Raw genomic sequence first — 26,462 nt, forward strand, 5'->3', positions numbered from 1 at the left:
GAATTTGGGGAAGAAAATGTTTGATCTAAGAGAAAGCATTAAAATAAGTAAAATGAAATTGAGCTAAACTACACAACCAGCAGAATAACATGTTAGATAGTCCATCTACTGTACTCTTTTCCATTTGGATTGTTTTTAGACTACATGCCATCTCAGCTGCATTTGCTCCTTGTAACACTGTCAAGTGACTCCTATTACATGAACTATTTTCAGCTGAGTTTCACCCCATTGAGTCCACCTTTCTACTTCATAAATTTCCTGTATAAACAACCAACACTTTCACAAAGATACTTCTTATGCTTGTATCTGCATAATACTTTACAGTCCTCCTGTGCAAATCATAGTTTTGTTTATTTTGAACATTTGTAACAGGCAGTTAAATAAAATGTTAGTGGACAGGCAGCGCTGTTGCTTTGTTAAAACCAGGAACAACTGGGTATTTTGTATATCATTGAAGGGAGAACAAAATATTAAAGTTCAAGTGTTGGTATGTACAAAATAGATAATGTGATCAGAAAGAATACAAAATTGCTCATCACAGCTTGCAGCAACTTCTTTTTTGTGTTTTTTCATATAGGTCCACTACATCTAAGTCAAGGGGTGCACAGGAATTCTGCAGGAAAAGAATAACAGAATTTAATCCAGTGCGAACGAAGTTAGCATTACAAATACTTTTGCGATATTAAGGAGTATATTAATTGAAACAGTTATGAATAACATTAATAAATATGACTTTAAAAGCAGCATTCCACAGTACAGTGGCCATTCATAGAATCACAGAATCGTAGAGTTGGATGGGATCACAAGAGTCATCTAGTGCAATGCAGGAATCTTTTGCCCAATGTGGGGCTCAAACTCACGGCCCTGGGATTAATAGTCTCATGCTCTACTGGTTGTTGTAAAAATAAAAATAAAAAAATAAAACAAGGTGTCTGCCAGTTCAGGCAGGCCTGTGCTAGTCCATCCGTGTTCATGGCCAGTGGGCCTTGGGCTATTCTGACTTCCTGGTATACGTGTGGTTTACCAGAGCTCAGCTACATTCTCTAGCAGTGGATAAGCACATCATTACATCTTTACAGCAACCCTGAAAGGCTGTGGATCAGGATAACCTGATGACTGTTGTTCACGTGCTGCAGTCCAGAGCAACCCTCAGGACTAAAAGCCTGTTGGATCAGCATGCTGTTCCCTATATGACTAGGCAGATGCCTTTGGGCAGAACTTGAAGACAATCTTGTTCTTCTGCTATGTGTTTCCCAGCAGCTAATGCTGAGTGGCATGCTGTCTCTGAACATGAAGATTTCATATAGCAATTATGGCTAGCAGCCACTGATAGACTTATCATCCATGATTTTGCCTAATCCCCCTTTGAAGACTTCTAAGCTAGTGACCATCACTGCATTGTGCGTCAGTGAATTCATACACAAATTATATACTGTGCGAAGTAGTGCTGTCTGTTTGGAATTGACTGCAATCTGGAATTCCTAGATTTCTCTCACCGTAGTCTTTCTTTTTAAAAAATAGAAACAATAGCAAAATGCATTATGCTAAGGTTAAGGAATTTAATTCACCAATAGCACTTCAATGTCAGAACAACAAGACCCAGTCTCCCGACAATGCGAAAGTATGTGAGATGAGTCAGACAGCTCAGTATCTTTCCCAGATGTTGAAGCCAATTCAGGATTCTAGATGCTGTCAAAACACATATTATGTAAGAGAATGTGTATGACACAAATTTCTTAAATGTATACTTAGGAGGGGGTGGAGAGTATTCCTGAAAGTCATAGAAATGCATAGTTCAGCTACTCCATTTTTCATTTATTTTCAATTTCACGTATAAAAACATACCCATTCAAGGTAGTTCAGCTATTCCTAACAACAGAAGCCACATTTTCAAATTAGCATTGTTTTCCATGAGACACAAAAGAACTGCCAGCTTTTGTGGAACACCATGGCCACCTTTGGGCATAATGCTAACTTATAGTTTTGTGTTACATGAACAAACCTTGGGCTCATCAGCTCTCCATCCCCTCCTGACAAAAAATAAATAAATAAATAGAAGCTTTTACTTCCAATTTAAACTAATGGGTTTATTGCTACATCTAAGCTCAGACAAACTGTACTTTAGGGAAACAAGTCAACTTCAAAGTATGGTTTCTGATCCTGGCTTGTTTCCTTAAAACTTCAGCTCCCATCAGCCCTAGCTTGCATGGCTAGTGATCAGAGATGGTGGGAGCTGCAGTCCAACAACATATGAAGACCACAGGCTCTGCATTCCTGCTATATAACAAATGTGGGATGAATGCTGACAACAGTGTAATTCAGTTGTTTTTTCAACTTGGAGAGTAGGTTTCGGAAGTCCATCTGAATGACTTCTGGCTTGCCTTGCTCTTTGGTGGTGTCCACTCCCCAAGGTCCCACTACACTTAATGCGTTGGTGACAGGGTCTCTTCAGTTTCTGAGCCTCATGACACTCCAGTAGCTCCTTTTTCCAGGATATAGGGCTTGGTGAGCAACAGATCCAGTGGGCCTCTTGCTGGCTCCTCCTTACGACCCCCTAGGTTTACCCCCAGTGCACTTGTTATACATCTTCTCGCTAGATGACTGGAATAGCAGGGGAAACCTCTTGGCAAAGCACCCCCATCGTTCACTGTTGGTAAGGGAAGAGGCTATAGAAGAGCAAAGACATGGTTGTCCCCTAGTCCTCTGCTCTTTCTCCAGCAAGCCAGTCTTCCTCCCCAGTGGTTGCCTCTGGACTATTTGAGCTCAAAAGCTCCAATAGCTCTTCATCAGTCCCAGGCGGTAGCAGATGTGTTGCTGTTTTATAATTTATTTTTAATGTGGAGTAACCTTTTTGAGGTGAGGAGACCAGAATGGTACACTGTATTCCAAATGTGGTCACACCATAGATTTGTATGGACAGAGGAACTGGTGTATCATGGTGGGTAGGGTGGAAAGTTGATTTTAGGCAAACTATTGGAGAGATTGGATGGGTCTGAACTGGTCATTGTTTTTGGACTGGATGAGACTGGACTGAGTCAACATGATCAGAAACCTTAAAGTGAGGATCCTCAGGCAGAATGGCCTCTGTGTCTATCTCTTTAAGAAGGCCCAGTTTGTCTCTACAGTAGCCAGAGCCCAGCCAACAACATCTGGAGATTTCTGATCCCAAACTTATAGGTCAGTAGGTGGATGGAGGTACATAGTCAGTAGATCTATATGTTTAAACTTTCCCTTTCTATCACATGTATTTTCTTTCTTCAAAATATCATTGTTTGTTAAGGTAAAGACAACAATTTGTAGGCTAAATATATTCACCCAGCAGGAATGAATTTGTATTTCTGGGCCATCTAATTTACAAGATTCGGTCTTAAGAAAAAAAAGTTGTTGCAGTGAGCTTACCTTGTTCAGTATTTCTTTGGCTAGCACTAAAAAGGCATCTTCAATGTTAATATTGTCCTTAGCACTGGTCTCAAAAAAGGGTATTCCATATTCCCAAGCAAGCTGGAAAATGAAACAACAACAAAAAAGGGAACCTGAGTCTGAATTCAAACACTACTAATGCCTAGAAAGTGCAATTCATAGCAAACTCAATTTGAAAAGGGGCTTGCACAATCACAGTTACAAACTCTGTCACAGAATGAAATCAACAGACCTCATTTCATAGTCTGATTATGATTGGGAATGAATATACAGGAACCCCCCCCCCCTTAACCATGTTCAATATGTGCATGGCTATGGACACGCGCATTGCACTGAACCCAGAGGTGAATAAAAAAACGTCACCAAAAGGGGTGGGGTGGGAGAACAGAAATCGACTTCCGGCGAGGACGCCATCGCGGGCGGTCGTGGGTCGCTTCGTTAGCGAGGCGACCCAGGCCGGCCCGGGGGTAGGAGCCCCGCTACCGCAAAGCGGGGCTCCGTTGAGCCGCGGGTCGAGCGTCCCGCGGCTTGGGCTCTCCGGTGAGCCCGCTATGGCTCCGAACCCTTCCCTCATTCCCCCTGTAAAGGGGGAGTGGGGGTGAAGGGACTACGGAGCCGGGCTGAGGAGACATGCCCCAACCGGACCGGCGAAGCGGCGGCTGCCGCTCGCGGTGAGCGATTTCGTTCTACCTGGAAAAAATAATAATAAGAGAAGCCCGTTGGCCGTGAGTACCTGAATATTGAACTTATTTTGGATATAAGGCGCTTCGGGAGACGTGACGGAAAGGAAGCCCGTTTTTCTCCCTTCGGTACAAAGAAAATAACGGTCTTGATGGTACTGCTGCTACAGTGATGGTACAATGTTTCGATTTTTGACAAGTGAGAATGGCTAGATCCCCTTTGGGGGAGCAACTTGGTGGTGGATATCTCTTTTTAAAATGGATAGATTCTAATCTTTTCGCCCTGACTCCAGGGAAAATGGCTGCGGAGACTTAGGAGTGAGATGGAAAAGTACTGTGATTAAGATGGAAAAACACTGAAATTTGATACTCTATGCCCTCTTCCACCATGTTAAGTTTCGTTTTCAAGCTGCTTTTAGACTTTGAACTGACTCTTGAACAAAGGATTATTTTGTTGAAGCTAGAACTGATAAATCAAAAATTAATTTTGCTGAACCAGGATATGGCAGAAAAGTTATATCCCACAGGAAAGACTGTTCAGAACATTGCTGATATGGAAGGAAACCTTGGCAGAGAGCTGGAGGGAATTATTGAAGAACGAAACATGATGATTTTGCAACTCCGAGAAGATGAAAAGTCCTGTTGGGGTGGCAGACCCAGGATGAGAAGATATTTTATATTCAATTTCTGGGGTGAGGGCCCAGGAATGATGGGGAAAAGACTTTTATATTCACAATTAGAAGAGGAATGGAATTTCGAACCGGAGATGCTGGAAGGTGATGATTTGTGCCCCCTGATGCTCCCTGCAAGGACTGTTGTAGATTACGTCTGGAACTGTGGATTTGCAAGAAAAGAGGACATTCTAGAAATCTGTATTGGTCTAAGATGGAGGAATGTGTGGGGGGAGAATCCGAAATGGCGTAAGAAAATGGATAGAAAAGGGATAGGGTGAAATGTATTAGGGATAAAACTAGGATGGTTCACTATGGTACCCTGAAGCCGGAGTGTTAAGATCTTAAGTTTTTAAATGAAAGAAGAGATATTTCAATTTTTTGTTATTAGCAGCAACCTAAGGGAAAGAAGATGTTTGATATGATTCGACATAAGATGTAATATGTTGTGTTATGAAGTTGTATTATTAACTATCATGAAGTTAGAATTGGATAGATTTGATTTAAGTTAATGAGTGATAGATTATTGTGAATTAAAATAGATTTTAAGAAATATGTTTAGTTTAAATTTTTAAATGATTTAATTTTGATGAGAAGTTATTAAAGTAAAAATGGAATTGGAACTGAAGGAGAGAAAACGGGGGAAGTCACTTAAAAATGATTCGAACTAGAAAAGTTTTTTTTTTTATGTAAACAAGAAAAAGAATTGTTGGTGTATTTGTATTTGTTTTATTGTGGTTTGATTGTTGGGGGTGGGTTTGTGTTGTTATTTGTGATATGTTGTTCTTTGTCCTGAAAAAACCAATAAATTCTTTAAAAAAAAGGGGGGTGGGGTGGGGGGTTTTCAGTTGTATCTCAAATATATGCATGGTGCCTCGGAACGCAAGCCCACTTAAATGGGGGTTTGCTTTTATATCCATAGACATAATCTATTCCCTCTCCCCGCTGCCCCCCATTATTATTGGACAATAATAACCTACAGTAAGTCTCATTAACAGCAAGATTTAACCTACAGTAAGTCTCCTTAATTAGCTGGGTTCAAACCAATATGAGCCACACATTGTCATTCTCATAGACTGCACAGACAGCAGATACTCTGGGCTCTGGGATGCTGTCAGAGCCCCCATGCTGCCTTCCCAAAGCTTGGTATGTGCGGAAAATCTGTTGGGTGTACAGGTGGAGAAATAAATAAATAAATGGAGAGTGGGAAACAGTGGGTTCCCCCACTCTCCATTTATTTATTCCCCCCAACACAACATGAATGGGTCTTAACCACAAGTGTCTACTTTGTTATGCTTTCAGTCTTGTTTTAAATGTATTTGTTGTTTTGGGTTTTTTTAACTGTTTTAATGTGTGAATTGCCTTGAGACAGTCATTTAGAAGGCAATTAATAAATCAACGATGATGACCACGACAACAACAACAACAACAACAACAACAACATATTTCTACTATACAACAATAATTTCATTCTAATCTTATACTTGTTTCATAGGTAAAAGATCACCAATGTATGGACTCTACAAAGCTTTAGAAACATTTTTGCAGCGACATTTCTCAGACATGCTTTTCAAACATGTGTGGCCTTATGATCTCCATGGAGATCTTACAAAGGAGAAAAGAAAGGTCAAATAAATTGAGAAAGAAAAGAGCATGCATGCCTTTTTGAATAGCAAATCTAATAATTTCTCCTGAAATGAGTGTAGCTCCCTAGGAAATGTCTTTCTTCTAGGCTAGTGGGGGAGGGAGGGAGGGAGGCATACAATTTATAGCTATTTTGAGCACCTGTAATTACTGGTTTCTATAGCTGATTACAGGAACAAATGGAAAGGATTGAATTATTCGTGCCAATAGAAGTAAGCCATTGGGAAATAAATAATTTAATGAATCACATTAGGAAGATTTTTAGAATCCCATCCAAAACGAAGGCTTGAATCCTAACTACCACAATTCTGGGATGGTTAGCATGAAAATCTGAGGTGAAAAATGTGTGTTCTTGGGGTAATACATGGCTATAAAAAAGAGGCTTATAAAGATGTGTCCTTGAACAATCTCACATAGGTCTTCAACCTGGTTAATTAAAAATAATAATAATTGCAAGTTTTTTTGTCAGTTAACTGGCAAATAAATGGAATCTGAAGAGTGAGGGAAGCTTGTTTTGTGTGGAACTGGTTCTCCAAAAGCAATGAAGCAGCTACTCCCTTGCCCTACTTTTGGGAAAGGTGAGAGGAAAAGATGGGGAGGTGCTGCTTTAAGCTGCTCAAGGCACTTTGTGGTAGCTCCATATAAACCAGCTTCCTTGCCCCCCCCCCCCCTTTGTGCTAGAACTCAGGATGCCTTGAGTTGGTGGCTCTTGATGGGCCATGGTCAAGGAGCATGAGTGTTGGGGGGGGGAAGAGAGGTGTGTGTGTGCATGTGCGCATGTGTGTGTGGTGATCTTCAGAGAATGAAGGTTGCAGGGTGTGATTCTGGACCCACCCATCAACAAACATTACCCTTGAGGAAACACATTTCTTTGTGGAAAGAAGGCCCCCACTGCTCAGTTAGAGGCATTCCTTCCTAAACCGAGGAAAGGGGGCTTGAATTGCCTGTTAAAATGGTGATCCCAATCTAGAAACAATGGTCATATGGTAAGAAAGCCCCCCTGGGGTCCTTTGGGAAGAAGGGCAGGCAATAACATGAATTAATAATAATAATAGTAATAATAATAAGTAGCAGCAGCAGCAATAGTAGTTGAAAGAAACTTTTAAACAAATAATTGTTGCCTGAATAAGCATGGGCGCCCTTTAAGTCAATTAAACATTTTAAAACTGAATAATCTAACTGATAACACAGCAAAGCACTAATAAGAAGACCATTATTTGTTAATCTCTGTAAACATCTGAAAGCACACGGGGTTGTAGCCAACAAAGTCGTCCCATTTCTGCAAGGACTTCCACTTGTGCAATGCAACTTATAATTCTTTTCCTCCTGCCTCGCTCCACCAGCCTGTTCTGGGGGGTTCCCTTAACCCTCCAGAGCAGACTTTTTTAATGGTGGTGATGCGGTGGGAGGGGGCAAGCTCAGGTAGAGGAGAGCAGAAGGAGAGATTCCATTGTGCAAGCAGAAGTCCTCGAATAAATGGGTCGACTTCACTGAATACAAGCCCAGATCCTTTTCTGAGGCTATTCTCTGAGGGTCACCTGTATTTGAAGAAGGGAGAAGGATGGTGACATCCAACACTTTTTGGTGTTGCACTCAATCATTAGAACACTGTCCCCCAGAGAGGCTCACCTGTTGGTGCCATCCCCTTTCAGTGTCATGGAAATAAATTGTATTTATTTAGATGTTTGGCTTAATACATTTTAAAATACAGAATCCTATTTTAATGTTCTGCTCCTTTTAATGTCGTTCTATACAGTATCTAGTTTATTTTGATTTTTGATTTTTACTGTCAGCTACTCTTCAGAAGCATTTGGAGCTGAAGAGCAGGGACAAGATGGTCCAAATAAATAACACAGCTATATGAAAAAAGGGGGGGGATATTACAAACTGTAATAAAAATGGTAAGGTTTCTGTAAAGGCAAGCAGGATTTCAAAGCTTCTCCATATAAAGTGCCACATAAAGGTTAATAAAGATGTAACTATCATATTCAAACAAACAGCAATACAAACAGAAAACAGGCAGGACATAAATTGAAATGGATAACTACATAAAGGCATGAGTTTTAAAGCTGGAAAATGTTGGCTAGGTGTTTCTGACTGAAAAATAGCAGATTTGTCTAGCCTTTAATATTTCTACCACCCACACAACATATGTCAGAACATCTCATAATTTTAATTAAGGGAATGTGTAAGGCTCTCTTAGAAACTGTACTTGGAGCTTATATGATGATTTTTCAAAAGAAATATGTTTCAATCTTGGTTTACTTCACATTCAACACTGTTCCAAAAAGGGAAGTCATAGACAAAAGTCAGGGATCTCCAACTCGGTGCCCTACTGTGGCATGCGCAAAAAGTCTTAGTAAATGTTCCCTCCAAAAATCACAATACACGAGCGACTTTGCATTCCTGCTCAGGTCCTGTTTGCACTGGCTCAGCCTCTCCTACATTGAACATATCCACATTCCACTGAACACAGTGGGAATATTTACTACTGGTAATACTTTTTGCAGGTGCCATGTGGGCAGGCACGGTGGAAAGGGAGGGAGCTACAGGTGGGTAGCTAGGGTGGAGATAGAAAGCTTTCCCCCTCTGTGAGCTTCCTTAACTTATCTTAGGATAAGTTATCTTAGGATCTGAGAAAATTCTCTCTTTTTTTGTAATTAGATCAACTGATTAGTATGGGAAATTTGATTCAAATCAAATAATTAAAACTTACCTATTTGCTTAGTGATTTCAATAATCACTTAAATCACTCTGCTCAGGACAAGACTAAAGTTCATTTGTGCTCCCCCAAAGACCAATGAAGGATTTTTCATACATTCTATCTTTAGAGTCCTCTAAGGCAGAGGTTTTCAACCTTTTTGAGTCCACAGCTCCCTTGACCAACTACATTCTTTCTGTGGAACGCCTGTGGGGCTCAGGAGCCCAGTTATGTCACCCTTTGCCGGCAGAGCTGGCAGCCTCTCACACTTTTTTGAACACCCTCCCTTGTGGAGTGTTCCCTCAGCATTCTTGGGAGTCCTACAGGCAGCTGCTGCTGCCATCACTGGTCTCTGAGCTGCCCCATCCCCCACCCCAAAGAGAGGTGCCACCCAGAGGCACCATTCGGCTGGGGAGCTTATAGCCAGGGCTGCTGCAATAAACAGCTTGGCAAGCCTTTGGGAGGCAGAGACACAAGAGGGCATCAGAGGAGGGAGGGAAGGAATGAGGGACAGAGGCCAGTGTTGCCATGGCACCCCTGACCATCATTCAAGGCACCCCAGGCTGCCACAGCACACTGGTTCAAAAACCACTGCCTTACCTCATGGTTAAAATAGTGCTTAGGATTACAGTCAGGCCTTCTGAATGGTCTGGAGACACCTGATGCTGTAGGGCTAAGCTGCCCCAAAGAGAGGTGCCTCTTCATACTGCCCCACAGAGGCCTGGGAAGAGGATGCCCTCAGCCTTAGTGGCCCGATGGAGACTGGCCAAAGGTGAACACGAGGCCAGCACCTTCCTCACCTTGGGAGGCAGCAATGGCAGCAGCGGGCACTGCCAGGCTTGCATGGCAGAAAGGCTCCTCTTCAGCACCAGGCACTCAACTCCCAGGCAGGCCTTGCACACAGCAAGCACAGCAAGGCCAGTGCAGCATCTGTGTGCCTGCCCAGCCTCCCCACTTCTCTGTCCATTTCCAACAGCAAGGGCTGGTTGACTGGCTGGCTGGGCTCCCTCGCCCGCTTTCTTGCTTACTCCAAGGCTGCCTCAGCTCCTGGCAACCAGCAGCCCCTAGCCAGCCCCAGAGGCACCATTCAGCTGGGGAGCTTGTAGCCAGGGCTGCTGCAACAAACAGCTGTGCAAGCCTTTGGGAAGCAGAGATACAAGAGAGCATCAGAGGAGGGAGGGAATGAAAGAGGGACAGAGGCCAGTGTTGCCATGGCACACTGGTTGAAAACCCCTGCTCTAAGGATAATAGTGAGCTTGCTCAATGTTTACAGTTATATATGACAAAATGCTACTAATTTATTAGCAGAGCAAATACTACATGATACTACTTGATGAAAGCAGGTAACATTGGCTGATCTGCTCCCTAGGAAAATCTCACCAAATGGAGAGAAATCAGAATTATTTCCTATATTGTGACAAAGGAATGGAAGAAGAGCAATTCAAACGAAATCTAGAAAGGAATAAGAAATGGTAATGGGTTGTTCCATTAACACAAAGTTACTCTGTTAACCATACAATTGAAAAAGGCATTGAACTATTTAGAAGCCAGGAAATGCTATACCCCAACACTGCCCCCTGGTTGAATATTCATCATGATAGCTTTTAGTTGACTAACCACAAAGGGTTCCAAAAAAGCATGCAGTTTGCTCACCTTCTGTTGGAGGCCTTTATTTACTTGTATAGAACAAGTAAAAATTGTAATAATTGAGTATTCCAGATGCAAGAGACTGATGCAAAATATGCAAATAATGCATTCTTCTTAAAAGGAAACTTTTATATTGAGATAGCACTTGAAAGATCTACCCATCATACAGATATTGTATTTTATGTTTATATTATACATTTTGTTTAAAGAAGAAGAAGAGGTGAAACAATGTGATAAATTCCTTACCTTTTCCCCTCTGTTTTTTGGAATGACACGTTCGGTCTCCTTATCACACTTGTTACCCAGCAGTATTACCTCCACGTTTTCATCTGCTTTCTATAAACAAATGAAGTGAAATGAGTATCACTAAAGTGAACTCCAAAACATGCTGCCCGGCTCTCCCCCCACCCAATAATCATTTCCTCAATAAATATAAAAAACAGAGTCTGAGGCAAGTTGCACCATCATCTACAACTTTAATGAACTAAGAAGGGACAGAACATGTTGTATCTGGAGCCTCATCCTGATGCAGGGCTCTAGCTTAATCACTAAGGCAAGGTTAAAGTCCTAGGCCTAGATCAATCCCATGAATTATGGCGTTTAATGTATTTTTAATCTCTGCTGGAAGCTGCCCAGAGTGGCTGGGGAAACCCAGCCAGATGGGTGGGGTACAAATAATAAATTGTTGTTGTTGTTGTTGTTGCACCAGCGACACAACCTTTACACAAGTCTTGCATATTATTGGGGAGCCAGAGAGAAAGTTGCCAAGGCAGAAGCTCATCAGCTACAATCCATAGCCACAAATTAAAAATGGATGATGTATGCATGAGGCTTAAAACCGGGGGGGGGGGGTGCTCCTCCAAATTTCTAGTTACCAGCTAAATGGAACTGAAAGATACTACCGGTACTCTGGGAAATCAAAATATTTCCAACGTGCATTGTTCAGTACAGGTGGGTAAAACAAAAGCCACAGTAATTAAGCAGAATAGCAACAACACAAACATCCCTGCTCAATACATAAAACAGACAAGATCAGCCCCCTAAAAAAGCAAGCCATTAGCAGAGCTTCTTATACAACATGCACTCAACAGCGGGCTACACCTCTCCAAACACATGGGGTTGGTTGTAGGCCACTAAGGTTAACTCAAAGTAGACCCATTAAAAGTAATGAACCTAAGTTAGTCACATATATTAATTTTAATAAGTCTACTCAGAGAAGGATGGTTGATGTATACAACTCGTTCTTCTCCCAGGGGTTGGGGTGCGTTCTCAAGCCCAGCTACCTCATTTGACTTATTCCTATGGACAGCTTATAGCTCAGTGATACCGGTAGTATAGTATTTGCTTTGTTGTCAGAAGGTTCAATCCCAGGTTCAATGCCTGCCACCTCCAGCTAGAAGGATCATGTACCAGAGACACCACCAGTCAGAGCAGATGCTTCTGGGCTAGATGAACAAATAATCTGACTGCCACAAGGCACTGTTATATATTCTTCAGGCCTTCCTGCCCCTTTCTATATTTCTTCGAGCTAAGGAAACTACTTACTTCTTAGTGAATGCCAATACAATGATATCAGAGGCACAAGCTGGAAGATAGATAGATAGATAGATAGATAGATAGATAGACAGATCCTCCACAACAAAGTTTACTACATGCTGTGTTCTTGGTTAAACAAGGACTCATACAAGCTCCCCATGTGCTTCCCAAATCACAAGATCTACTACGAATCACCCGTCTGCCCAGTTTAGCATATTTTCCTTGAAAGAGGGTAGTATATCATAGTACATGCTTACTTGCTTTTGCCCAGGTGTACCCCTAAATGCAAAGCAATGCACATAGAAATCAGTGTTAGAAGAGAAGCCACTACTCCTATCCAGCAATAAGCAAGGCCACAATCCTATGTATATATGCTATGAAGTAAGTCCCATGCACAGGACTGGGCACAAATCTTTACGTTTCTGCTTCAAGAAAGTCCCTAGCTCCTACTGGTGGAAACTATCCTATCTCTAGCAAAGTATTCACAATGTTATTGTTATTTTTGACTTTCAATTAGGTGTCTCATTGAGTTAGACTTACTTCTACTGCTTTCTGACAGCTCACAGATCCTAGGTCAAGACATACATGAACCGCAGCAATAATTTCCTCAAGAACAGAGGGTAAAATAACCCCTTTGACTGAAGCATACAATGTGGGCATATAATAGATAGCTCTCTTACTTCAAGGCAATTGATGGCATCTATGAATATCTAAATTATAAGAAACATGTTCTGAAACAGATCCTGGCATCTACAAATGTATGTGTATTGTAAAGTTAGTGATACTTAATGGGCTGGATACAGAGAACCATGAATGATGTTATGTTCAAGGAACAGGGCTTTCCCACTCTGTCCTCTGAACTGCAGTTACTAGAGCCTTCCGAAAAGTCAATCCTGACAGTGTGGGATGTGGTACAGTGGGCTGCTGACAGAGTGAGGAAACAACATACACACACCTCTTGTGCAAGCCAACGTTTCTGCTTGTGCAAATTGCCTCTGGAGCCAACCAATTAAATGGTTTATTGGAACCAGGGGTCTTCTTCAGTTGCAAGAGGACAAATATCCAGATACTTAACACAGACATCAAAACTTGTTCTAATTCTTGGCAGGAAAATGGGTGAATTCACCGAATTGAGTGTGTCAAGTTGAAGTGACTTGTTTTGTAGTGAAGCTACAAAAGTCGCTTTGCATAAAACATCAGCCTTGTGTTTATGAATTATAGGGGGAGAACAAAGCCCCACACCACTATGTTGATGTAAACATCTGAAAAGGCACAAAGAAACATGGTTTTTATTCATGAAACGTCAGTAGAGTTATGCCGACTCACAACTATGTTGCTTCCTTTCAGCAGCAGGCAAAATTATTAAGGTTACTGATTCATCTTTTTAATCCTCTCAACTAATCTCATTTCATAACTGCAGCTGATGTTCAGGATAATGTAGTCTTTCAAATGAAGTGAGCTCATTGCAAGGGTGCAAAGCACAAGCTGAAAATAATGTATCAATCTGACCTGGATTGATTGAAGAAAATGAAAATGCTTGGCAGGGGGTTGGACTAGATGGCCCTTGTGGTCTCTTCCAACTCTATGATTCTATGATTCTATGACTGTTTCAATAGGCACTGGAGCTTTACTCATTAAGATCACTGATTCTATTTATATAAAATTATATTCTAAGTTCCTAAAACTGCATATAGTAAATAGACTAGTTTTACGTTTTTATTATTTAATGAGAGAAGTAGCATGCTTCCTAATAACATTTGATTTAAGCGTTCCACATTTGAAGAGATAGAAAAAAGAAAATATCAGTAGTATTTAAACAAAATGAAAGTGTGTGTCCTTTTTCCTGCACTGTGAAAGTTAGGTATCTTATTGCCTGAGTTGTTCTTCCAAATTCATGTTTTTAATCACAAAAAGGCAAAGAAGGGCAATGATAAACAAATCATTCCCCCCCTCCCAGAAAAATGCAATTATACATGTTGCTTTAACTGAAATCATAAAATAGTGAGTAGCTGCTCTTGTAGAGTTTTGCAAAATTCAAATTATTAACATTAGTTTAAGAAATCTAGGACCAGTTACTTACATTAGCTTCCTATGGTCATCCTTTAAGCCAAGTACAAGAAGATCCTTCACTAGGGGAAAAATTGAGACTGATTTTACAGCTCTGAAGATTAACAACAGTCAGCTCATCTTCTGGATTCTTTATGATCTTTGGCCACAAGGAGGAGCAGTTTAATAACATGAACACCAGCACACAAAAGTAATAGATTATGCATAGAGGTTCAGTGCAAGGGACATCTTGTACCTGATCAGCCCAAAAGCTGATATTAAGGGCCCAACAAGCTGTGATGTTAACATGCAGGTTGCAAAAATAAAAATAATGCTAAGAGCATTAGATGGACATAGGGTGAATCAGGCACTGCAGGAAGGGTGGGTGCAAGAAATCCCTGCTTCTGAAAGTGCTATTTGCATTGAGAGGAAGTCCCACAAGGATGCCAATGCAAACAGCATCAAGAGGTTCCCGCCCCTCTTGAGTTAAATTCTTTCTCCCTGTCTGTTATACTCCTGTTAATTACAAGTCCTCCCCCATCTGATGGTACTTGCATTTTTTTAAAATATGTATGTTAAATGCAAAAAAAACCACTTTAAAGCACCACTTCTAGGGTGGCCTTTGCCGTAAAGCTGCATGTTAAATACTTAGCTCAGTATTCGAATTTGTGGGGTACTGAGAAGCGTGATCAAATTCACCCAGGCAGTCTTCACACAGAGGACCTGCCTCTGCCCTGAAAGCTGCAGCTCCCAGGCAGGGGTGCGGGTAGGACTCCTCGGGAACAAGGAGGGCTTGTTTGGGGGGGGGCGCTTTCTCCTCTCCCCAGTTTCTGCCCCATAAACTTCTGAGAATACCTTTGTGTGTCATAAAATTGCCCCCTCCTTCATCTTTATAAATTGATATTTGACTTCAAAGCCACTTTATACCATGAGCATGCTGAGCGATGTTCTAAAACTGATTAATTAAAAAATATGAGCACCTGTGAGAGAGAAAGGACTATATCAATCTTGCACCCTCATATGAGAAATTTGTAAAGCAAACTCATATTTTGAAGCAATTTTCCTGTAATAAACATGCTGATTGCCTTGAAACTTGCTGCAATCAGCATTATAAGCTCAGGGCATTAAGCTGTCCTTCATTTGAAAGGTAAGAATGATTTAAATATTAAAGTCCCAGTATATCTTGACCTGTCTTGAAAAGTAATGTTTCCTCACAACAGAATCTGCAAGCCTGGCACATTATTAGCATAATTGGCATACAAACATTTACATTATTCTTTAATATCGCACTTGCTGGTTAACTCTGACAGATCTACAAAGACGTTGGTTGTGACACAGAGGCATCGACAACTATTAGATTAATGATATTCAAAATAAAGCATTAGGATGGTTCTAGACTGCCCAGGGTGGCTGGGGCAACCCAGTCAGATGGGCGAAGTATGATGATGATGATGATGATGATGACATGGGTGGCTAAAATCTTTTATTGGACTCTAACTCACATCAGACCCATTCAGCATGGCTATTGGTCAGGGATTATTGGAATGCAACAATGTTTGAAGGGCCTTAACTAAACTAAAGAAAGATGCAGAAATTCTCTGCACATTATTAGTACTTGCAGTGCAAGCAGATCACTTATTCAAAACAAGGCCAACATATTCAAAACAAGGTCAAATCCCACTCAGTCAGCTTTATGATACTTAGGGGGAAAGTTCCCAATAGGAACTTTTTAAACCAAGCCTTGCAGCCATGTGCAAGGTGGTGGAGATTTTCAGGAGGGGTCACTGCTGGGGAGGGCAGAAATAACCCTTACCTCTCCACATGCCATAGTTGCACGCTAAGCATTAAGCATAACTTTTAGCTTGACCCTGGACTTCCGGCGGCGACGCCATTGCGGGTGGTCGTGGGCTGCTTCGGCTGCGAAGCACCCAGTCCATCCCGGGGGTTAGGAGCCCTGCTACCGCAAAGCGGGGCTCCGGTTGGGGTGCGGGAAGAGCGTCCCGCACCCTGGGCTCCCCGGCTGTGCCCGTTGTGGCTCCGAACCCTTCCCCCGCTCCCCCTGTAAAGGGGGAGTGGGGGTGAAGGGACGACGGAGCCGGGCTATAGGGGACATGCCCCAACCGGGATGTAAATGCGGCGACAAAGCCTGTGATGAGCGTCTAAGTTCTACCTGTCTTTAACGAGCTGATAAGAACCCAGTGGCTGTGAGTATTTGATTGACTCTTTGTATTCTTGGAACGATTTGGGGGAAAGAAGAAAGGCAGCCCGCCTCTCTCCCTTCGGGAGGTGAAAGAAATTAACCGTTTAAGTGACTGCTGCTACAACAATCGATAGAAAGTATCTGGAATTTGAAAACTGAGACTGCTGAGATTTCCCTTCGGGGGTTAACTGGGGAAAAAATATCTCCATTTGAAGTTTTGGTCTTTATACTCCGGCTTCGGAGAAATGGCGACGACTTGGACTGTCGTGGGAAAAAATTGAAACAAAGGAAGGAAGAGACAGGAACTGAAATCTGACACTCACCCTCCCTTCTAAAATGCTGGACTTTGTGTTTGCACTGGTATTGAACTCTGGTTTAAAGGATGAGGAAATGCTCACTGTCTTGAAGCTGGAACTGCTTAATCGGAAACTGCAAGTTTTGAGTGGAATTATAAATAAAAAGGACTCACTTTCCACAGAGGAGGCTTTTCAAAAGTTTTATACAATGGAATCAAACCTTGGCAAAGAGCTGGGAGGGGTGCTTGAAGGATGGTTCGAAATGGCTGGGCAACTCCGGGAAAAGGAACCGATTTCTGGGGGTGGCAGCCCTGGAACGGGAAAATTTATAATATCCAGACTCCGAGGTGGCAGCTCGGGGGCAAGGGACATGGAATTAAGATTTCTACAAGAAGAAGAAGTATGGTACAAAGGTACGGAGGAGCCCAGAAAGGAAGTGATGAACACCCTGAAGCTCGATGCTAGGTTTGTTGTGAATGCCTGGATCTGTGGACACTCAGAAGAAGATAATTGGAGATCCGGTTCTGGTGAAAGACAGAAAAAGACAATGGACAGAGGGGGAGTGGGTTGAAGTATTAAATGTATAATCCAAATGGTCTGTCATGGTATCCGAGATCGGAGTGTGAAGTCTGTTAATTATAAGTTTATTTTAAATAAGTAAGGAGATATTGAATCTTAAGTCAAAAGCAGCATGATAAAGGATAGAAGAAATAAGTTTAGTTATAAGAATATATGGTTAAGATTTAGGTTATAATAAAAAGATCAAGATAATTGTGTTATTTTTAAGTAAAGTTAAAATTTTTTATAGAGAAAAGTTGTTAAGGAAATAGTATATTGATTTAAAACCGAAGGTGAAAAGGCGGGGGAAGTCAAACGTCAAGATTCAGAAGTAGAAATATTTTTTTTGTAAGATATACAAATAAGAAGAAGAATCCTGACATTATGTGTATTTGTATTTGTTTTTGTATTTGTAGGTGTGGGGTTGGGTTTGTGTTATATTACGAAAATGCTAATAAATTCTGTTTAAAAAAAAAAACTTTTAGCTTGACCCTGATGCATTATGCAAAAAAAGTCCTTAACAGATTAGGTCCAGGTTACCTGGGAGTGCCCTTCTGTGAAGTATAGTCGTACCTTGGAAGTTAAACGGAATCCGTTCCAGAAGTCCATTCGACTTCCAAAATGTTTGAAAACCAAAGTGCGGCTTCCTGCAGCCAATCGGAACCCACGCAAGCCCCGTCAGACGTTTGGCTTCCAAAAGAACATTCGAAAATCTGAACACTCACTTCCAGGTTTTGGTCACTTGGGAGCCGATTTGTTCGGGAGCCAAGGCGTTCGAGATCCAAGGTACAACTGTACACCAAAATCATTAAAAGGGGGCTGGTTCCCAATACCTCCTTGCCTGATTGCCAGGGTGTTTTCACTAATGACACCCCCACGATGGAACTCCTGAACCAGCAAAGCTTGTCCTGCAATCTCTCAAGTGTTAAAAGAGATATGAAGACTCTTTTTTAGCAAACAAAAGCAAAGCAGAGGCTGATTTTTTTCCATATCACACTTTAAGATGAGAATTGGCTCTTCCTACGGACAATTCATAGTTGTTATCGTTATCTAGGTGTGTAGCAACATCAGTGCGTATGGCGCTTTATCGAGTACATCAGAATAGGTCCCCACCCGAAACAGCTTACAACCTAAAATGTGATGATCTTTTAAGATAGTTTGCTTCTCTGTGTCCTACACATGTTTTTCTCCTTTTCTATTATATTTTTAAAGAAATTTATTCATAAGTTGGAAGCTGCCTTAAGAGCTCTGTGGAATCATATGTATGGTGGGACAAAAATCACTGACTCACAGGCAGCTGAAGGAGTTGTATGTCTGAACAGCTTAGGATTTGGCCAGACACTTCTTGTTTTACTCAGCAATGAACCCCTCCAAATATCCTATGTGATGAAGTCGTGGTTTAAGATCTTACAACAAATCTTAAAAAAAAACCTATCCACATAGCACATCAGCACTAATACAACACAGGAACAGGACACAACAGGACATGTAGAAATTGCACAACTAACAGCATAACCCTATCCATTACCTGGATGAGATAAGACTACACATAAATATTTTGGGAGGAATTCAACATGGCACTAAGCAGATCAGTCCACCGGTGCAACCATTTCTGCTTGCCTGATGAAGCCCTCTCCTTCCATGCCATACTATTCAGGGAGTTTTCCTGACCCCACTCCCACAGCCAATCTGTGGTGGCACAGAGGGAGGAGATGCCAAGGGAGTCCCATTGTGCTAGAAGAAATCCTTGCATGGGCTTTTGCTGGTGGGGCTCGTTAGCTGAATTCACTTCCACAGGACGCATGTTGGCAGCTTGTTGGAAGCAAGATATTTGAGCATATGGGCATAGAATAGTCCTTCTGGTCCATGATTCTTTTTCCTTTCCTTTCCTTTCCTTTCCTTTCCTTTCCTTTCCACTATTCCCATTTACTGTTAAGAAAATAAAACTTTTCCCCATAAAGGTAAAAAACAGTTAGGTTGCACCTTGTGTAAGGCATAGGATGACAGTGATAATTAATAGCCTCCAGCAAGACTTTCAAACTTAGAATTCCCTTGAGTGGGTAGATGTTTTAATCTTGCCTTTTAAGCACAGGGTTGTCTTTTAGATTTTTATTTGTTTTCTGTTTTATGCTGGTAAGAATGTATGTTTGTTTGTTTATAAATTGTATATCGCTTTGAGTTAACATGGCAAAAAAGTATAAATGTAATAATAATAATAATAATAATAATAATAATAAATTATAATAAACCTACAATTTGATATTGAGAGGCATGAGAATATTGAATATTGCAGAATAGGAGTGGAAGTCTGAGTGTTTAAGACTTAATATATTTTTCGCTGATTTGCTGTAATAAAGAGCACACATTCATCTTTTACTATATGCCAAAGCCAATATTCTTATAATTAATTTATTTTTGTTCCTTGCTCTCCATGAATTAATCTTTGCACATTTCCTATGAACATGGGCTTTCTCCTTCCAGAACGACAGGTTCAGGATTGTATACAATTTTTTAACAAATACTAAATCTGTAGTTCACCCATCACTTCACCCATGTGCTCAAACCCATCCCAATCAATGTTAAGGAGTTTGTGGGCACACATGCATGTCCTTGCCACCACCTCTACCACCCCGTGTTCAAAAGCAAAAACAGAAATTTGGGGCGACATTGGGAAATAGTTGGGTAACAACATGATGATGTATCCAGGATTTTAACACACTGGCAGATGAGATGAGCAAGATGTGTAAGTGAGTAAATGCACAGGTGGAATGGAGGAGTTGTGAACCAAGAGAATAGAGAGCAAGACTGTGGTCCAAACAAATCATGAGAATACTTAACGGGTATCTCTCTTTATCATGATGCAACACTTTACATAAGAAAAAAGGAACAGAGAAACAGTGATAGATCATGGGATATACAGCGGATTCCTCATCTAAATAGCAGCAGTAAAAAAAAAAAAGCACTCTGTTCTGGGTGCATTTGAGTGCCTGTCCCTAGCTTCTATGAACCTGTCAAAGATTATTGTATATTGAGAGCAAAGGCAGAATGGTATAAACGTACCTCATTTATATCTTTCATCCAGTGTGCAATTCCTTGAAAGCTTTCTGTGCTTGTGATATCATAGACAAGAACAAATCCATGTGCTCCACGGAAGAAACTAGTAGTAAATGTATGGAATCGCTCCTGACCAGCAGTGTCCCTATAATACATTGTAAGGAATCATTTGGTACTGCTTACATTGTAAGTTTGTGAACAAACAGTCCTAAATCATTAATTGCAGCAGAAAAAGGCAGAAGCTGAGCATACAAATAAAAACCCAGTTGGCATACCAGTTGAGTACTTCTGCAGTAAAGATTCACTCCAGATCATATTTTATTCAAAATACTATGGATGCAAATAACCGTGGCTTTAAATCTCAGTGCTGTACTTGTGAAGGAATGGAACAGCTGGACTGAGTGAATAATGCACCAAAAATATACATATGATTAGGCACAAAATGGCTGCACTACCTGATGATAGTGTTGTGTTTTGCCACCACCATCAGCTTAGGATGCTGCATGAAGCCAATTATAAGGGTGGTCTTCAAATATCTAAAGGGCTGTCACATGGAAGATGGAGCAAGCATGTTTTCTGATGCTCCAGAAGGTAGGACTCGATCCAATGGATTCAAGTTACAAGAAAGGAAATTCCAACTAAACATCAGGAAGAACAGTTAAGAGCTGTTCAACAATGGAATGGCCTCCCTCCAGGGGTGATGGACTTTCCTTCGTTGGAGGTTTTTAAGCAGAGGTTGGATGGCCATCTGTCATGGATGCTTTAGTTGAGAATCCTGCATTGCAGGGATTTGGATTAGATGACCCTCAGGATCCCTCCCAACTCTACAATTTTATCATTCTGTTTTCTACATTTTACAGTGGTCTCAAATAGGCTGTGGAGTTATGAGTTCTATAGCACCAAACACACTTCTGGAAAAGGTATAGTGTCGTACCTTGGATCCCAAATGCCCTGGAACTTGGATGTTTTGGCTCCTGAAAACCCGGAAGTAATTGTTCTGGTTTGCGAATGTTCTTTTGGAAGCAGTCGACAGGGCTTCCACGGCTTCAGATTGGCTGCAGGAGCTTCCTGCAGCCAGTCAGAAGCTGCAATTTGGTTTTGGAAGTTGAACGGACTTCCAGAACGGATTCTGTTCGACTTCCAAGGTACGACTGTACTAGGTACAGGTAGGTAGCCGTGTAGGTCTGCTGTAGTTGAAACAAAAAAATAAATAAATAAAAAATCATTCCAGTAGCACCTTAGAGACCAACTAAGTTTGTTATTGGTATGAGCTTTTGTGTATGCACACGAAAGCTCATACCAATAACAAACTTAGTTAGTCTCTAAGGTGCTACTGGAATGATGTTTTGTTTTGTTATTTTGTTTTGTTTTGTTTTGTTTTGACTGTACTAGGATCAGATTGGTTGAGGTTTGCCCAGCTATGTGTGACTCAGTTACATTGGCAAAATAATACAGGAAATAAGATGTAACTGGTTTTCTTAGTTATACACAATGTTGCAAACAGGCAGTATTGCAAGACAAACCTTTTCCACCACCTGCTTATAACCACATTAGCAACAAACTACTCTGTCTGCCAGTTGCTGCTAGGTGGATTTGTAAAATTGGGATGTCAGGAATCTCTCAGAATTCACAAAGGGTGTGCATTCAAAGACTGCCCAATCTTACAGCCTACACCTCCCTCCCTCCCTCTCGCTCTCCCACTCCCTCCCTTTCTCTCACACAAGAGTGTTAGCAGATTGACAACAGCAAAAACACTGTCTGGTCTTTTATTATATTGGGTTCTATGAGTAGAGTAGTTAGCAAACCTTTACAACATGAACCCAAACAGCTGTATGGCCATTATCCATTCATACACATTTCTATAGCAGGGATGGTAAACTTGTGGTCTCTCATATGTTCCAATCCCATCATCCTCAGCCAGCATAGCCAATGAACAGGGAAGATGGGAGTTACTAGTAAAACAACAGAAAGGCCCCCAAGTTTTGTCCCCATTGAATGGGTTTGAAAGTAATAAAACATAAACTTTTTTTGTTACTGAACCCAAAGAAGAAAGGTACTTGTACTGAAAAAATAATGAATACACACCTTAGAATACCAAGAGCAGATTACTAATTTTGATATAGTAATTATTCTAAAGTTTGGAATTTATCAGTTATTTATTATGTACACCACCTGGAGATTTTTTTTCCTGACTGAATGATCTGTACATTTTTCTCAATAAATAAAAACTCACCATATCTGTAGTTTCATAGCTGTATCATTTACTGAAATTGTTTTTACTTTGAAATCAATACCTAAAAGAAACAAGGGGGGAGGAAACTATTATTATATCTATAAATATGAAAGGAGAACAAATCAAAGTAATAATAGAAGTGTCAAAGGGTATTAAAAAAAATCCATCATCTATATTTCAGTTGGGACCACACCAAAGCATAGCTGTCAACTTCTCCCTTTTCTTGCGAGGAATCCTATTCGGAATAAGGGGATTTCCCTTAAAAAAAGGAAAAAGTTGACAGCTATGCACCAAAGTACTCAGTAAAAGGGAAATTCCCATAGCTGTGCTTCCTTATTAGAGTCTAGAAAGAACTGTTACCTCTCCCTATATGGAAGAGACTTTGCAACCGTCTGAAGCAAACTGCTACAGAATTTAAGAGATTGTTCTGTACTGTATTCTCTTTTTTTATATATAAAAAGTATTATTTAGTTCAAGCCTAAGGGGTGATGAAATCTCACTAAAGCTTCAGTGTAAAAGAAGTATAAAAAACCTAATTTATTGGATTTATTTCGTAAAATGAAAATCTAGAAGGATCATTACTTTAGCCAAATTCACTTATATGCCCACATCTATAAACAACATTTAAGAGGGGGGAATTTCTCTTTTCACATAGAGCTTGCAATACAATTTTATGTCTGTATACCTTCTGTACAATAACTGGAAAGGCGCTGGAAAGGGGCATGATAAGTAGTCGAGCACAGGAAGGTCACTTTCAAAACACTGAGCTGGAAATGCTTAAAAATAATAACTCAGCTGGGGATTTCCAGTCCTACATGAAAACATTTTATATTTGACATAAATTTTAATAATAAATTGACATGAGCATTTTATTTATAAAAAGAGAACTAGAGAGTGCTGAATCAGATGAAAATTTAATCTAAATTAAAATAAGGCATATTGACTTCTTAAATCAACTTTACATTTATTGACCTAAAAGGTCAATGAATGTTAGTGAAAAACAGAAGTCAATAAGTATTGCATGCATGAGTTATTCATAGCTTTATATAAAATTTCAAACAAATTTCACAAATGGACAAGGCTGTGGGGAGGGGGGATGAGAAATGCAGGGCCAAAGCCCACCGCACTGCTGATAAAATTAAGCCATAGTATTATATGACCATGATAACAAAAGTAGACTTGATTACTAGCCAGACAAATGCTATTTGATCATATTGTTTTTGCCTGCATTTTCTTCCTAGCTTCTTCATAGTATCACAAGCATGGGACACAACAATCCAAACTCAATTCTAATAAACATTTTCAGGATTTTATAATCATTCATTGTATCATGAACACACTGTTGATGCAATTGGTTCTCAGCTGAAGTGGGTACCCAGCACACTAAAGGTTTCTGTGGAAGTCAGAATTTTCAGGTTGTGCTACCCTGTTTCTCCTAAAATAAGACATAGCCATAAAATAAGCCATAGCAGGATTTCTATGCATTTGCGAAATACAAGCCGTTCCCCAAAAATAAGCCATACCCCGAAAATAAGCCATAGTGACATGGTACCTCCCATTAAAACAGCCTGGAGAGGCGTGGCTATGCAGCGTACCGATGCGACACGGTTAAAATAAGACATCCCCTGAAAATAAGCCATACTGTGTTTTGTTGAGCGAAAAAAAATATAAGACGGTGTCTTATTTTAGGAGAAACACGGTATCTGTTAGGTATAGGCGGGCCTACAACAAATCTGTTTTACAGATTGAAGAGTGGGGGGGGGACTTTCTTGAGTAACACTGGAACTTCCCCAAATAATAGAGAGGTCAAAAGCTGAAGAAGGGAATGCAGAAGTCTCTTGCTTGATGTCACTGGTTGATATGTTCTGGTAGCACAAAAGAAATGAAGCGCTGGAGGGTGTCAGAACATCTCTGTCTGCAGAAAGCTTACAAATGTTAAGTGACAGACCACTGAATGGGCTGGGCTGCAGGTTGTCAGGCTCCACGAATGAGGTGGATGGGTGCAGAGGCGTAGCAAGGGGAGGGCAGGGGGCGGTGCGCCCCGGTTTCCATAATGGAGGGGGTGACAAATTATCAAGGAACAATTTTTTTGGGAAAAATAATTGAATTTTTGTTTGAATTTTTTTAATGCCTGCTCCGAAGGTCTTATCTTACTATACTAGGGATTATATAGCTATATATGAAATTTCATGCATATCAGTTAATATCTTGACCCTCCTCCACCAAAATAGCTGTTTACTTGGCTGTTTTCCTATGTCGTGAAGGCTGAAATTTCAGTTAAGTGGAGCACTTACTGTTCCCAACCCTAACCCTGTGGAAAGCCATCTAATTAGACTTTAATTTGATTTTGAGATGTTTTTAGGAGGTAATTTAATTATTGTTTGATTTTATACCAATGTTATGTATCTGATGTTAGCCACCCTGAGCCCGACTTCGGCCGGGGAGGGTGGGATATAAATAAAAGTTTTTTATTATTTTTACTTGTTATTATTCCTTTGTAAGAAAATATGAAATAACGTAAAACCATTTTTGCGGGGGGGGGGACTCAATAGGGGGTTTGACAAGAAATTTTCCACACCGAGTACCACCTATGCCTCTGGGGAGGGGGGGGTGACAAATTTTTTTTTGCCCCTGGGTACCAATTTACCTTGCTACGCCCCTGGATGGGTGAGCTGGTTGTCAATCTACTTGAGCCAGAATTAGGCAACTGTCCAAAGCAGCCAGGAGTCAAGGTGCCAAGCAGGAGCTGAGAGGGCCAAAGGCAAGTGTATATAGTCAAGATGAGGCAGGGATCAAATCCAATGGAACAATTGTGGAAAGAGAACAGAAACCAAGGCGATGTCCTCAGTGAGATGTACTGAGGAGCAAGCCTTGAGGCAAGGGTTTCCTAGTTCCTAGTAGGCACTGATTTGCCCTTGAAATCAGCTGAGCACTCAGCCACCTGGTACTGAAGCCCAGATAGAACCCTCAATGTGCTGAGCTCCATCAACCAGGCTTTCAGTAGAAACAGAGTGCTGGTGGTGCATGGAAGGCCTGGAATCTGGGAGCCCTAGTTTGAGAGAAACACATCCTCCTCTTTGTGTTTTACACAAAGACTAGGCAGCTGAGGGCTAACCGACACTGAAGAAGACCTTGGGATTTTAACTCTAAAATCAATAAGCAACATGCACATAGCAATACAATGTGTAGTTTTGCAATCTCTCAGTAGTAAGCTATTGGCTACCCTGATAGATACAAACTGTTTATCAAACCCATGTCAATCTTAAGAAAGGACTCATTTGGATACAAAAAAGAAAGAGAAAAGGTGAAATCATCTGACAACTGCAGAAAAACAAAACCAGTTTAACATTTTGCAGCAATGCAAATGGAAAGAATATTCCCTTTAGTCCTGAATTAAGACATATGAAGCAGAAAACAAGTTGAAGTAAAGCTACTTTGAATCCTATGATGAAGTGAAATGAACAATATTTATTTGAACATGTTTATATTTTAGCAAGGGGTAAAAGAAAAAAAGTCTTACTTTTACTTTGACAGGCAAGTCGTAAGGAGTTTTCTTTTGGATTTGTTCCCACTACCTTAAAAGTTAAGTTTTGCTTCCAAAGCATTCTGAGATCTCTGTGAATAACTTGTACACAGTATCTGAACGCACTACAATGAAATCCACTGCAAGGAAATATGTCATGGAACTATTTCAAAACTTATTTGGTTAGGCATCTCCATGTTCACTTGGACATGCAAATCTTTTCCCCCCCATAAACTTTTCCCCTGGTGTTCAA

At 40.8% G+C, this 26,462-nt stretch overlaps 1 protein-coding gene across 1 annotated transcript in view; it reads right to left on the minus strand.

Annotated features, from left to right (window-relative positions):
- Nucleotides 1-288: 288 nt before the first annotated feature.
- The window catches only part of LOC117049951 (ras-related protein Rab-10-like), a 34,527-nt gene continuing 8,353 nt past the window's right edge, over nucleotides 289-26,462 (minus strand). The window contains exons 2-6 of the mRNA XM_033155113.1: nucleotides 22,687-22,747; nucleotides 20,460-20,598; nucleotides 11,010-11,099; nucleotides 3,400-3,501; nucleotides 289-613 (exon numbers count right to left, since the gene is read on the minus strand). Coding sequence (XP_033011004.1) covers nucleotides 536-613; nucleotides 3,400-3,501; nucleotides 11,010-11,099; nucleotides 20,460-20,598; nucleotides 22,687-22,747 — 470 coding nt within the window. The 3' untranslated portion in view covers nucleotides 289-535. The remainder of the gene's footprint in view (nucleotides 614-3,399; nucleotides 3,502-11,009; nucleotides 11,100-20,459; nucleotides 20,599-22,686; nucleotides 22,748-26,462) is intronic.

Source organism: Lacerta agilis, chromosome 7 (assembly GCF_009819535.1).
Source record: "Lacerta agilis isolate rLacAgi1 chromosome 7, rLacAgi1.pri, whole genome shotgun sequence".
In the NCBI taxonomy this organism is placed as follows: Eukaryota; Metazoa; Chordata; class Lepidosauria; order Squamata; family Lacertidae; genus Lacerta; species Lacerta agilis.